The sequence below is a fragment of the Rhipicephalus microplus genome, unplaced genomic scaffold (genome assembly GCF_043290135.1).
Source record: "Rhipicephalus microplus isolate Deutch F79 unplaced genomic scaffold, USDA_Rmic scaffold_32, whole genome shotgun sequence".
Classification (NCBI taxonomy): Eukaryota; Metazoa; Arthropoda; class Arachnida; order Ixodida; family Ixodidae; genus Rhipicephalus; species Rhipicephalus microplus.
In genome coordinates, this window is record NW_027464605.1 from 917719 (window position 1) to 933528 (window position 15810).

General features: G+C 47.8%; 1 protein-coding gene across 1 annotated transcript; it reads left to right on the top strand.

The window, feature by feature from the left end:
* The first annotated feature begins 400 nt into the window (after positions 1 to 400).
* Positions 401 to 12872, top strand: LOC142786770 (disintegrin and metalloproteinase domain-containing protein 10-like). The gene is made up of 6 exons (XM_075884412.1): positions 401 to 514; positions 1910 to 2179; positions 3432 to 3612; positions 5437 to 5624; positions 12589 to 12778; positions 12865 to 12872. The coding sequence occupies exons 1-6, from the start codon at positions 401 to 403 to the stop codon at positions 12870 to 12872; spliced, it is 951 nt and encodes a 316-aa protein (XP_075740527.1).
* The last annotated feature ends 2938 nt before the right edge of the window (positions 12873 to 15810 follow it).

The window sequence follows — 15810 nt, forward strand, 5'->3', positions numbered from 1 at the left end:
TTAGGAAAAACACAGCCATCGAGCGCGCCTCCCTTCTGCACGAAAGTGAGCATTTCCGAAGTCATCGCTTCAACATACGACACGAGACGTCACTCACCCTACTGATGCCTTTCATGCGTCGTCTCGCATACATGGTCCACCACCTGATTTTCTACGACGCAGCTTTTCAAAGGCTCCTAACGGTCACTATTCGTGTCATAAGGACGCCTTGTTCATGGTAGACCAGCTGACACATGAGGAAAATGCCGAACAACGCCATGACGACTCAAAGAGTGAAAATCAGTCTTCACACATTGGATCAGCTTATTTTCCATCTAGCACAATTGGGCTACCTCCTGGTTTTCCGCCACTTGGCTCTTTCGTCGCTCACAACGCCCACCTCACATCTAGCACGCTCACAATGGTCGGGATAGAGCTGCAGAGCTCGGAGAGTACCCAGTCAAGCCCTGAACCTACCATCCAGATTCAGGAGCAAAAACCATTCGCAGCGAACAGCGAAGAAGCCCCTGATGATGTATCTGTCAACTCTGAAGCATTGCCTTCACTACCTGAAATGCAGCACAACAGCCTCGAGACTACTACCTGCCCACTCGACACCACATTCAATTGCCCAGAAAGTCAGTGTCATGGTGAAAAAGGGCTGCCACCTCAGGTCTTTTCGCAGCAACATCATCAATGCCAGCAAGTCCAAGAACAACAGAGATTCCAAGGGCTATACGAACAAGGACGACGACGAATGGAATCATCTTCGGAAGAACACACGCGGTTTATGGAAAGCCGTTTACAAACGTGCCAACCAAACCGACGACATATTCAAGATTTCTCGCTCGAAACAAAGAAAGCATCAAATCCAGGATATTTTTCCAAAGGACGTCGAGTAAGCTTTCTCCAGTCCAGATCAAGACTCAGGCAACACGACATACAACGTCGAGAAAGGCGCCAAACCATACCCTGTATTCCGCAAGGATGCAGAAATCACCGCACCAGCCTCGGTCAACAAGCACGCGAACGGGTGGCGACGCATGGGTTCCAATCAAGACAAATAGCACGACACCTGCGCAAATCATCCAGCCAATGCTGGATCACACCACGTTCATTCATCGAAAGAATACCGGCAGTGTTTCCATCTGATTTCACGCTCAAAGCATGCTTATGTTGTCCAGAGCGCAACAGCCAGCCTCGCCCTCCAGAGCTGTACTTGATACCCCGGATTGCTGTCCTCTTCTGTGAAGCTATAGTGTGTTAACGGAAATTTCCTCGGACTTGGAATGATCTTCTCTTTTTGACAGTGCTCAGTTCTAACCCGTGCATGTTCAGTTTTCATTTATGTTCATCTGACGCGACTTCTTTCGGGGGGAGGGGGAATCCTGTAACGTAAGAAGGTAGCGATAGTTAGGTAGAGGCAGAGAAGGAAGAAGTGCAGAAAGGAATAAACATGGGGTATGAGCCAGGCCACGTCGCCCATTCATCATAGCGTCACAAGCATATGCTATATATTCGAATGAGATTGTGGATTTTTGTGCCAACGTAACGTATTAAGGCGGAAGCCTTTCATATCTCATACTCGCGTCCGACCGTTTGGGCCCTGGAACGGAGCCAGCTTTAGCCTCTCCCTTTCACACTCTTTAAGCAATAACGTGATGACACAGCGGCGCATAGCAACATCTGTGACCTCTATACTCCTTATATATGAGAGAGTGTAAGGGGTAGAGGCCACAGCTGTAGTGGTGCAACTACTGCTATGTGCCGCTATGCCATCACATGATTGCTGAGAGAGAGTAAAAAAATACCGCATATTCAGTTGAATGGCCATATGCTTTCGCCTAATACGCTTTGAAATTTACGAAATGTCCTCCAATTTTCGGAAGCGCTGTCGATCGCATGATGTCTTTCCCACGTTGACATCCAGGAAAAGCAGCGCAGCTCCAGGAGTGAGCATTGGACGAATAGGAAACTTTTAGAAGAACACGAATCTGAGGAGTCGCACCCCGACACGGAAAACGTTGGCAGCGTGGCCAGCCTTGCGAAGGACAGCGCACCGACATTGCGAGTCTGCGGCCTGCACATCGCCATCGACCATCTGCTGTACAAGAAGTACCTGGAACTGGACGGTGACGATGTGCGCACGCGCGAGCGCATCTCCACGCTGATTGCGGGTCACGTGGCTCGCGCTTCTGAGGTATACCGACGCACGGACTTCCACGGCATTCACGACATCAGTTTCGTCGTGCACAAAGTCCAGGTACCGCACCCTCTGTATGCGTCTATGTACCACCTTGAAGGGGCCCGGCCAGACTTTTCCAATTAATCATCAAATGCGTGCATTAAAAGAACTTATTGTCTCACGAATTGAGAGCGGCAAAAACATTGAAATCGGTCAAGACGAGAGGGTCTACAGGGATTTGCCGCACGCTCGAAGTGCCTTTTCTCAATGTGATAGCAAGATCGCTGAAAGATATACGCAGGGGAGGGGGGGATGACACACGGCCAGAACTACGCTCGTTCGTTAGCGCGCGTCGTGATCTTAATCACTTTCACATTTTTTATTTTTTTTACTTCGATACCACTGCCGAGTCACGTGCAGACATACCTCGGTGGTCGCGCTGTTGCTTAAAGCGCAAGATGCTTAAAGCAGCCTATGGCCGTAGACTTCGAGTTTGAAGCATCAATTGTTGAGAGAAAAGGAAGTGATTTCTAGCTTACATTGATGAAAATTGTAAATTTCAGGCTGCGTGCTGCGCTATATTGTTTGGCTCACGTTTTTTTTATACCCATACCTATCTATATAGACTAGATCGACAGCTTTTTCGGATCATGCTGAAAAAGTGTTGCAGAGCTTTTCTCTCAAAGAAGCGGCTGCGTAAGACGATATCACTCAAAGGAATGCTTTCATGTTATAAATATAGTCTTATAACGCCGCAGCGCACTTTTAATTCAATGAACCGTTTCAGTGCATTGCATTGGTAGAACATGCACTGTCGTATGATTAGATCTCGGTCGCATGATTAGATCTCAACAAAGTCATATTCAGGCTGCACAAGCGAAAAAAGAGGGGCACCCTATGGCTTACGCACTAGTTCAACTGACAATGCATGGAACAGAGACAAATGTTAACAAAAAAAAAGAACTGAAAAAATGAACAAATGAGAAAATTTCTTTTTCTGATAGTGACTTCATGTGACTTGATAAGGACGTAGAAAGAAAGTCTTTGTTCATTTTCTTTCTGCGTCCTTCTCTATGTTGTGGCATCCGAGTGATTACCATGTTATGCGAACTTACCAAAAACAACAAAAGCATCAACTAGCCAAACAGAGATTTGCCACCTCCTCAGCAACGAGTCTGCAAGCTTATCCCTTTGTCCCATTGGTAAATATTCATGGGTATGCGGTTACTGGTTAACTCCACTAAAATGGCCACCATGACTGCCGCAGATCAACGATAGCTGTGCGAACAAGGCCACTGATTTCTGTCAGGAGAACATGGACGCGGCCCTGCTGCTGCTCACCACAGCGCGGACCGCCAACTACGACGACTACTGCCTGGCGTTCACGTGGACCTATCGAGACTTCGCCAATGGCGTCCTCGGTCTGGCCTACGTGGCCAATGCGACCGGTCAGTGCTTGTTCTCCCGCGCCATTACAACGAAAGGAATTGCGTTAAAAGGGACACCGAAGTGAAACAGTTATTAGTTACGACTGATTAGTTATACTCTAGTGTCGTTGAAGTCACCACCATAGGTTTATTACCAGATGAGAAAATTACTATTGAAAGTATCACTGTTAAACTTTTGCCGAGATCTCCGATGGTGACGCCAAGAGTTTTGAAGTGTTTCTTCACGCTTTGGCCACACTGACTAAGAGGCTTCCCGAAATTTTCTATGTTAAGCCGATGCCTGTATAGTATAGAGGAGGCGGTGGCCCTCTCCGAGATCGATGTACTTAATGTTTACGGATAAAGATTTACGTATGCCTTATTGTACACTACGTAAAAAGTTATAACGTTAGGGTAACTGGCGCGGAAACATGATGATTGCGTCGTTACCCGCTTTTTCTTCTCGCGTGTTTTTCCGCGTCCAGCGTGGAGTTTTCGGTATCGTGAGGGAGTAATTCGCCAATTGTAGAAAAATCATGTCTTTCTGCAATGTTTCTTCAAGGGTGTAAACATTCAGGAAAAACTGCGGTTTAGTTTTATGTCCATTATTATCGAAAACAGAGCGCAAAGCTATACACCTGAAAGACATATATTGTGAAACAACAACGAATACAGAAAAGAACGCTCACAAGGAAGAGTCCGCGGATTCGTGCAAACACGTACCGTTTAATCATAGGCGGAATCACTAAATAAATTGCAGAAAACAAGAAACAATGTGTATGAGGCAAAATTGAAATTCGTGATTACACGTGCGCAGCCAAAGAACGATTTCTCTCCACTGTGTACACTAATGGAGGGATCACTAACGCTTCTTTTCATTAGCGTTGGTGTCACACGCTAGACCAACAACGAGTTCTACCGACGTGTATATGCATATGTGCAAACCAACAGTAACAAAGTAATGACGTTTCAAGTAATAATAAAAAAGCATGCTACTTGAGGAAAATTTTGATCATTGTGTATAGCATTTATTGAGTTAGAAAATAAGAAGCGTAAGGACAGAATTTACTCAGAGTATATCGAGAAGCAACACATTTATGTAACCACTTTGAGAAACGTCGGCTGCTCGTACTATAGCTAAAATAATTCCTTCCATTATTAGTATATCTCTCTGGAGGCACTAATAAAAAGAATTAGAAAGTGGTCACCTGACCTTTACAATCTATTTATTTCCAGGCCCCAAATACACCGATGGAGCAGTGAAACTCACGCAACACCATTAAATTTGTAGTTTTTAAAGCTTGCTACTTCCTCTCACCTGCAGACTCTGGCATCTCGAACCTTTACAGGGACAGCGGAGAGTGGAACATGCGCTGCACGTAATAATAAATACAGCGAAACGGATGCATGATGAGCAAGCTTCTTTCAATGACATTTTATGCTACGTCAAAGCCAACAACCAGAAGGGGACAGTGCGTTACTTGCTTGTTTGTGCGAATCGCAATATTTGCTGTACTGCAGACTATATTGGGGCACTAGTTAAGAGGCATGCATAGACTGAACTTAGCAGAACAAGACATAGACGACGCGTTTATATCATGTACGTGTCACAGAGTTAACTGTGTACGCATTCTCAAGCACTTGCGAATACAGCTGGAACAATATCATTGATCAGTATTGAGAAAATTGGACCTCGCTGTCTTCACAGAGGTTCCTTTTTTCCCCACAAGCTGTCGTAGTGTTAAAGGTATACTAACTAAGTAGTGTATGAAATGCGAAAGTCGTGTTATGCTGCTGCGGTACGTGATGACCTCAACTGTGAAGTTAGTGCACTCTCTTCCACAGCCAGCACCATGGGCGTGTGCGACAAGAACCGACTGGTGCCGAGGGACAAGTCGGGCACAAAGTTCGGGCTGTCCAAGCTCAGTCTCAACACGGGCATCATCACGTTCCTCAACTACGGCGACCACGTGGCCCGCGTAGTGAGCGAAACCGCCTTCTGCCACGAGATGGGACACAATTTCGGATCACCCGTGAGTGCGCCGCGTTGAATGGCGAGGGATATTCATGTTTCACGCATGGCAAAGAGTTGATGATTGTCACCCCATTTTTTTCCCCGACAATATAAACGCAGCGTGTGCGTAGGGTACGTGCTTTTGTTTGACACCTGGTCTGATGATTATCAACGCTTTGCTTTTACGTTTCACTTTGTTTTAGTTGACATCCGCGTTTTCGAGCACCTTTGAACTAAACACGGGCGTGCGCACGGTATAGGTGGTCGTGAACGTCCATCACAGTGCGCCACTCCCCCTACCACATTGGTCGAGTCCAAAGACAACGTCTCTCGTAAAGAATATATATTGTCACGGGCTAAGTAGATGCCTGAGGATGACGACGACGAAGTGCTGAACGGGAACGTGCTCGGACTGCAGCAGCGTCGTACGCATTAGCTTGCCAGTATATTCGCCAGTACGAATTTGCTCACCAGTGTATACTTATTCCCCGTAACATCATTGGTGGAAGGTGCGGGGTACCACTCGCTACACAGCCCAACGAGCTCGATCTTCGCAGCGGACGGCGCATCGCAGCTACCACGATGACTGACCAGGCTACTCAATGTCAACAAGATCCGTCAGCCCCGCAGCCGATCGTTGTGGTGCAACCTCGTGACCCAGGTCCATTCAACGGCACAAGTGGCATAGACTTCGATGACTGGCTGGTTCAATATGAGCGCGTCAGCAGCAGCAACCATTGGGGTCGACGCTTATGTTGGCGAACATCATCTTCTACTTGCATGGCACGGCAAAACTCTGGTACGAGACACATCAAGAAGAGTTGACTAGCTGGGACGTCTGTAAGCAGAAATTGCGCTATCTATTTGGGAAACCCATCGGACGTCAAGTGGCCGCAAAGAAAGAGCTTGCGACTCGTGCCCAGACATCTACAGAGCCGTACATTGCGTACATCCAGGACGTGTTGGCTTTGTGCCGCAAGGTCGACAAGGACATGCTCGACGAGGACAAAGTCGGACACATCCTGAAAGGAATTGCGGATGACGCCTTCAATTTTCTCCTGTTCAAGGACTGTTCGACGGTGGAGTCGGTCATCGAAGCATGTCGTCGCCTCGAACAGGCAAAAAGTAGGCGCATAGTTCACCGATTTGACCGCCTTCCCAACACGGCGGCTACGTCCTCTTGCGAAGATTTGCCCACACTACACCAACCACCAGCGCCAGAAAACGTCACCAGAATAGTCCGTCGGGAACTCGAGGCTATGGCTCCCGCTATGTCTAGCGTCAGCGCGCCAGGACACAACCTCGATGCTGTTTCAATGATACAGGCCGTGGTTCGCCAAAAAATCGCGAATATGGGCATTTCGCCACCTCATCAAAATGCCCCTGCTACTTCCAGCTCGGCTCCAGTCGTTGCGGCTGCCACTCCGAACCGCACGTTCGCGCCACGTCGAAACCCAGCTGAATGGCGCACTCATGATGATCGGCCCATATGTTTCACGTGCCATCGGATAGGACACATCGCTCGCCATTGCCGCAGTCGTTGGACCTTATCACCTCGACCGAGCTTCTATGACTGGCGGCCTCACTCTGAACGTGCACCTTATGCCCCTTCCTACCGTGCTGAGACAGGTGCAGAGCATAATCCAGAACGTCGGACCAACCACTCGCCATCGCCCGTGCGTCGTCAGTCACGCTCGCCCCAACCCCGCCGTTCTCGGTCTCCCTACGACCGTCGCTCGGAAAACTAGCTGGTGCAGCCCCCGGAGGTGACGCCGCATACACGACTCGGACTGCAAATCCTCTGATTACTCCCGACCAGCGGTGCAACCTCCTTACAATTCTCGTTGATGGTTTACCTATAACTGCTCTTATTGATACCGGTGCACAAATATTTGTGATGAGCTCAGACCTCCGCCGCCGCCTCCAAAAATTTCTGACGCCTGCGATTGCACCTACCGTTCGTACAGCGGATGGGAGTACTCCTGCTGTGCTTGGAATGCGCACTGCGCGATTAACAATTTCTGAGCATCAAACTTCAGTTCTGTTCGCTGTACTGGAAAATTGCCCTCATGACCTCATCTTTGGACTCGACTTTCTGACTTCACACGCTGCGCTCATTGACTGTTCCAAAGGTCTTCTTCGGCTCGAACTACCATCCTTTTCAGAGACCGTCTCTACCAGCCCACCTCGTCTACGCTCTGTCGATTTCCTTAGACTTCCGCCGCAAGCCGCAGTCAGAGTCCAACTCTCGCCATATCCTGCAGTACCCGAAGGTGATTATGTTGCTGCCCCAATTTCTGACGTCGCCATGACACGCAACGTTGAACTCCCCAACACGGTGGTTACCGTTAAGGACAACCGAACTTCGTTTGCCGTCCTCAATTTCGGCCTTCCAGCACAAGTTATTCCTCGCGGCATGTCACTTGCGCATCTTACACCACTGTTGGACCACACAGTTTCTGCTCTAACCAACGAATCGCCACCCGATTTTACATCAACGTCGTTCTCGTCACGTTCCTGTTCCGACCTTTTCAAGCCAATGCTATCTGACACGCTTACCTCTGAACAAGTCTCTGCTTTCTGCCGTGTGCTTGCTTCTTATCAGGACATCTTTAACTTCGGTGACGGTAATTTGGGCCAGACATCTGTGGTAACCCATTGCATCGACACTGGTGACGCTCGACCCATTCGCCGACGACCCTACCGTGTGTCAGCCCCGGAGCGTGCTATTATACCGCGAGAAGTCGATAAAATGATTGATAAGGGCATAATCGAAACCTCATCTAGTCCCTGGTCCTCACCCGTTGTACTTGTTAAAAAGAAGGACAATAGCTGGAGATTCTGTGTTGATTACCGCCATCTCAACCATATTACCAAGAAAGATGTCTATCCCCTACCGCGCATAGATGATGCACTCAATTGCTTGCACGGTGCCAAATATTTCTCTTCAATAAACCTTCGCTCAGGCTACTCGCAGATCGCTGTGGACGACAAAGACAGAAAGAAAACGGCCTTCGTGACTCCTGATGGACTTTATCAGTTCAAGATGATGCCTTTTGGATTATGCAATGCCCCCGCGACATTTGAGCGCATGATGAACTCTCTCCTTCGAGGCATGAAGTGGACCATCTGCCTCTGCTATCTTGACGACGTTATTGTTTTTTCGACTACTTTCGACGACCATCTTACCCGTCTGTCCGCAGTGCTTGATGTTTTTCGACGTGCCAACTTGCAACTTAACTCGTCCAAATGCCGCTTTGGGAAACGCCAAATCTGCGTACTCGGCCATCTTGTTAACTCTGCGGGCGTTCAACCAGACCCTGTGAAAGTCCGAGCAGTTCGCGACTTCCCCACACCCCGCTCAGCCAAGGACGTCCGAAGTTTTCTGGGGCTGTGCTCCTATTTCCGTCGTTTTGTCGAGAAGTTTGCTGAAGTAGCCCGTCCTCTAACCTGCCTCCTCAAAACGGATGTCGCATTCACCTGGGGCCAACAGCAAGCAAACGCCTTCTCGTCGCTCGTTGACATTCTCACCAATCCACCAGTCCTAGCACACTTCGACCGATCTGCCGCCACGGAGCTTCGTAGTGACGCCAGTGGCCACGGCATAGGCGCAGTGCTCGCGCAGCGGCAACAAGGCATGCACCGCGTCGTTGCGTATGCAAGCCGACTGTTGTCGCACTCGGAACAAAATTATTCCATCACAGAACGCGAGTGCTTAGCTCTCGTCTGGGCCATTGCGAAATTCCGACCGTACCTGTATGGCCGACCATTCTCAGTTATTACCGACCACCATGAGCTTTGCTGGCTCTCTTCACTCAAGGACCCTACGGGACGCCTTGGTCGCTGGGCGCTGCGCTTACAAGAGTACACTTTTTCTGTATCCTATAAATCCGGACAACTTCACAAGGATGCCGACTGCTTGTCCCGTTACCCAGTCGATCCTCCTGACACGAGGGAAGATGAGCAAGAGGCCCTCGTTCTTTCAATTACCGACTTCACCGACATAGCTGCTGAACAACGCCGCGACCCCTCTTTGCGTGCTATTATCAATGGTCTGCGCTCTCACCACCCTGACCACTCCTTACAACTGTTCGTTCTTCACAACGACATCTTGCACCGCTACAACACCCGCCCTGATGGTGCTGAGCTTTTACTCGTTGTTCCTGTGCATCTTCGCTCAGACGTTTTGGCCCAGCTGCATGATGCCCCCTCCGCTGGACACTTAGGGGTGTCACGCACGTATGACCGCATTCGCCGCCGATTCTTTCGGCCTGGCCTCTACCGTTCTGTGCGACAGTACGTTGCGGAATGCGACCTCTGCCAGCGCCGCAAGACACCTGCTCTGAGACCTGCTGGTACCCTCCAGGCCATTGAAGTACCAGAAGAGCCATTTTACTGAGTCGGCCTCGATCTTCTAGGACCCTTTCCCGTGTAGGCCACCGGTAATAAGTGGATTGCTATTGCTACCGACTACGCAACGCGGTATGCCGTTACACGCGCCCTCCCCACCAGCTGCGCTACTGATGTAGCCGATTTCCTTCTTCATGACATCATTCTGCGTCATGGTGCCCCTCGTCAGTTGATCACCGACCGCGGCAGCTGTTTTCTATCTAAAGTAGTCGACGAGCTCCTGCGATCCTGCTCTACCCACCACAAGTTCACTACAGCGTACCATCCGCAAACCAACGGCCTCACGGAACGCCTCAACCGTACCTTGACGAATATGTTAGCGATGTACGTCTCCAAGGATCACAAAGATTGGGACATTCACTTACCTTTCGTTACCTTCGCATACAATAGTTCACGTCATGATACAGCTGGATTTTCCCCTTTTTACCTACTGTTCGGTTATGACCCGCCTTTGCCCATGGACACCATGCTCCAATCTGACGCCCCCTCATCGACTGCTTATGCTCGTGATGCCCTGGCCCGAGCTGACATTGCCCGCCAAGTCGCCCGGGATCGTTTATTTGCCTCGCAGCTTAACCAAAAGAGTGCTTACGATCGCCGGCACCGCGACGTACAGTACTCTCCGGGATCACTCGTCTTGCTGTGGTTACCATCACGTCGTGTTGGTCTGAGCGAAAAACTAATGTCCCGTTACGTTGGCCCCTACCACGTCATACGCAAGGTCACCACCGTGACCTATGAGATAGCTCCACTCCATACCACGTCAGTACCAGCTTCAGTTCCGACCGATATAGTGCACGTCTCACGGCTTAAGCCATATTTCTCACGCCACGAGAATTGATCGCACCGGGACGGTGCTTCTGCCGCCGGCGGGTAATGTCACGGGCTAAGTAGATGCCTGAGGATGACGACGACGAAGTGCTGAACGGGAACGTGCTCGGACTGCAGCAGCGTCGTACGCATTAGCTCGCCAGTATATTCGCCAGTACGAATTTGCTCACCAGTGTATACTTGTTCCCCGTAACATCATTATAAAAAACTGAATGAAAATAAAACAATGGCGTGCTTCTCGCAGCGGCTTGCCGTTGGACCCTGATGACTTTCCGGGAGTAAACGTTCGAGTAAGCAGTTCTTGGCATGCGTAATCGGATGTCTTTGGCCGTCATTATGGCCAGAACTCTGCTTGGCCATAATTCAATTTTTTAAGTAATCACGGGATAAGTCGAACTTGATGAAAGCATGAGGCAAACTTTTCGCCTTCCTGCGTGCGGGAAAAAAAGTGTAGCGCTGCTACCCCCCCCCCCCCCACACGCACTTTTAATATACATGCTGAAAGCTCTGTCTTCTGTCAATATTACTGCATCCCCTTTCTTGTATATTTGATTGTTTTTGTCTCAAGCTGTGCTCGAAGGCAATCGCACACAAAAAAGCTCAATAAAATGGAACGAAATGTTGCGCTTGGTTAAAATCTGCACCTTTCACGGATGGGGAATGGCATTGTGCACACACTAGCTGTGCCGCTGTGTGAGTGCCGTTCAGCATGCTGTCTTTGGGCTAACGGGTCAATTAGTGCTGTATCTTACGTGCGTCTGACCAGCAACGTGCCGAAATGCCAATGCTCACTTTTGTTGAGATTCACGTAGTGCAAGAATAAATCTTGCGTAGTGCTATATACTAGCGTTTGCTAAGTATGTTACGCAGCACTGGCAAGTACCACGATGCTTCGCTCAATAGTGAGAGATGGTGCGTTACTGTACAGTATAGCATGGTGCACATTGCTATAGAAGGCAGCTACACACCGCGCATTATGCTTTACTATACTGCGTCAAGCACGATATGTAATATCCAGCAGATGCAGCAGTAGAATACGGTGGTCTTTTCGAAGCTCTATACCAAAGCATTTAGATCATCAAACACTCACAAACTACTCGCGCTACAACAAACGCCTCGGTCAGCTGAAATAGCTGACGTTCGACGACCAATACGCCCCGCAACTCTCCAAATGCAAAGGCAAGCGCGCTACGTTTTGGCTCGTTCATGCCAGTGGTGGCGTACTGTCTTCAAAACATTGATCTACAAAAAACTGAACAGATTTCCTTATTTATTCGCTCATTAGAACAATTCTAATACGAAAGTCCCTTCTTTTTCACTCACAAATCTCATAGCTTTCTGCGCGTAACGTACTTTTGCACCACCTCCAGGATCCCATGAACTGCAAATTTTCTGTATATCCCCTGGTATTGTACGGCCTTTGTGATTGGCCTACCTCTGACCAACCGGTGATGTCATGTGAAGACGTCGTCATGCGACGTGACGTTAGGTGATGCCATTGGGACGTTACGACGAGCTCCCTGATTTTCGCGATCTCTGATGTTATGACGACGTCACACGGTGATGTTGCCACGTGATGATAAATTTCTTTTTGCATTACTTGTGTTGACGCCGATGATGCAGGGTGCCAACGGCCACTTTTCGTCTTTGAGTCATTTAAGAGCTCTACCTTAATAGCTGTTTGAATCGCAAAACACGTATGGAGCGATCTTCGTTCGTTGCCGAATGTGTTTGCCCCGCAGCACGACGAACCAGATAGCAGTCCGTGCGTTCCGAAGGACAAGAACGCTGGTACCTACATCATGTACTGGCAGACCACGAAAGGCACCCTTCCCAACAACCACCACTTCTCGCCGTGCAGCATCTCAAACATCAGCAACGTCATCAAGCCCATGCTGCATGGCACCAGCAAGCGGGAGAACTGCTTCGAAGGCAAGGCTCTCAAAGATCACCTCGGCTTAGACGATGTCATAGTTTCGGCGGATCAAAAATGTCATCATTCTGCGCGGTTTTTTCAGTACAATAATTGCGCCTTACGCCCGGCTTGAACAGACCCACTTTTCTACAACCCGTTCAAAATATCGAATTCGTCTTAAAACTCCGGGCAGTTTTAAGATATCGTCCACAGTGTTACCTATAAATACACTAGACGGAACTGTGGCGCTACTGTCTACGGGAGCTGCAACGCATGGTGCTTTAGACAGCATGGGAATGATGGGGAGTACACGAAATTGTCTAATCTTAGTTCCTTTGACTCCGTTTGGCTTCTGGTTATCCGTAGCCGCTTTGTCAAAAGGCGAAAATCGGCAAATGTTCAGCAGTTGCACTTCACCACCTTAACCTTTTAAGCTCACCAATTCAAATATGGTCATGAAGTTCCCTACACTGCAAATCATTTCACACCCTTAAGGGTGGATTTTTGAATAAATCACCCATCTTACACCTATTATTTCTGCCAAACTTATCCACATGGGTGTAAGTTCTGCAATTCCACCTTTTGTACGCCCATTTCTCATTTTTGGGTGTATTATAGGTATATGTTAGCAAATTACACCCAAGGGTGTTTCCTTGAACGTTACACCTATCATATATGTATATAGTTTAGAGCATCAATACATATCACATCTCAACGGATGCAATCAAACCGCATGCCAAAAGTCTGGTGAAAAGATCGATGTTGCGGCATTCGTTTTCATTACCCATAATTCATTCGGCAAAATATTTCGTGCTATGTATTATATTTATTAAACCACCCCCTATTTATTATATTCAGAACATTCCTCACATGTTCAATGACTTAATTCATGGGTTAACTTTTTGGGATTCCTACTAAAAATATTTTGCTGCCGCTTATGTCCATTCTTCCCTAATTCTCACAGAGACATCAGTAAAAGAGATTATGTTGCACTTAAACATAACATGAAACGATTACACACGGTTTTCGACAGGCTATCGTGCGCGCTTTCTCATTTGAAATCACACTAAGTTTTTTGTACCAGAGGTCCTGATTTATTAAAGACGATAGTCTATTTTGGGACCTTCAACGCAAAAATTTTGGTCTGCCTGCCTGTCTGTCTGTCTGTCTGTCTGTCTGTCTGTCTGTCTGTCTGTCTGTCTGTCTGTCTGTCTGTCTGTCTGTCTGTCTGTCTGTCTGTCTGTCTGTACATTTGTCAGTTTGTCCACTCTATACGGCATCTGGTACTTCAAATGGCCGACCTCATCCGCAGCGCTCACCAGTGTTGCTCAAGATTGAGCGTTCATGCTTGTGCAATCGTCAATTAAAAAGCCATAATTGCGCATGTATGTGGCACCATAACAACACGTATATATTCTGCATGTGCGTCTTTTACTAGAAAAAGCATACATTAGTAATATGAAGGGCCGTAGCGCTTATCACGCTGCGCTGACCATGCAATGCTTGCACGGAACAGGGAGCGTTTCCAACGCTTTGCTAAGGTGGTGGAATCTACCCGTCGCCTTGCGTTCTACACCTTATCACCTCTAAGATGGGCGGGCACACCACTACCAAAGCCACACGCTTTGTTTTCTAGGAAGACTGCCAGATGGCGCTCATGTCTCACGTGTGACATGATTTGATGTTCTTTTTCGCCTTAGCTGTACGCTCGAGGCACTCAAACGCAGTGCCTACAGAATACCACTCACCGACTTTCTTGCGCAGAACACCAAATAAATGTCCTGTTCACTCTCTCCACACGCAAGACTATCGTCTTTTGACGACATTTGCAGAAACATGGAGATACGGGGCCAATTTTTTACAATGGGGGTCCATATATTTCCTCACACTGAAGTATTTCGCATCAATACACGGGTCCCTGATTTATTCAGTGAGTTATATTTAGATCTATGAACATGGGTCAGTTCAAATTGAATGTTTGTAGTATTCGCACGGAACTAGGCATGTTTGCAAATAACAGGCTAAGCTTACTCGGATGCAGCTGCTGTGCACGCATGCTGCGCCGCAGGACAAGCTTGGCGCACATACGCTAAGCACGGGTGAACTCTTCCAATGGGTCGCACCACTCTGTGGGCACTTAGTGCTCTTTTTATATTTACTTGAAATGCACGCTTGCGCGTCGTATAATATACACGTGAACGATCGTAGACAACACTAGCGCAATGTACCCGTGCCACAAAGAAGGAGAGTAGTTTACTAATTGCAGCATTGTAATTGATAGTTGTTACTGTCACGTTACAGTGCACTGATAATCGCACATTGGTATGCTCACACAAAATTTAAGACTTGAAATAAAAGCAAGCGTCCTTCATACTTTGTCGGTAAAAGAAGCAAAGCCCCCGGTTCTTGCTGATTGGCAGAGTGTTATTTAAAAGAAGCTAATAGCACAGCAGGGGTGTTGCTAGGATTTATGCGTGCAAGGGAACAGAAAGAGGGAAAAAGGGGGCTGGCGCAATTTGTATATAAATTTTTGCCTGTAGTTGCATACGTGCGGATTCGAATCGCAAGCTTTCTTTTTTTTTTTTTGCGAAATGGGCCAAATCCTGACCCGAAAGTAGCTCAAATGACACTCAATTGGCTCATACATACGTTCACGTTTCCTCTAAAACAGTAATATTAAAACATTATTTATAAATATTACTGTTCTAGAAGAACGTTTATAGTATGTATATGTCAAGGCAGCGTTAGTTGAGCTTGTTTCGGTTCTAGATTTGCCCCATTTTAAATTAAAAAATATCTCCTCAAACGAACATAAAAAAGGGTGGGAGAAGTGTCAAATATGGAACAACCTTCTTGCCACCCTTCCCTAACTTTTTATTTATATCTATGTTCCGCAAGTAACAAATTTTGACTCCGAAATGTCGAAACAACGCCGCAATAACGCCTCACCCGGGGAAAAAAAAATGTACATTACGAAGGCTACGCATTTGCTACCTGCACACGTCAGTGGCAAAAAAAAAGACTTTGAAGCTCTGCTAGCAAGTAAATA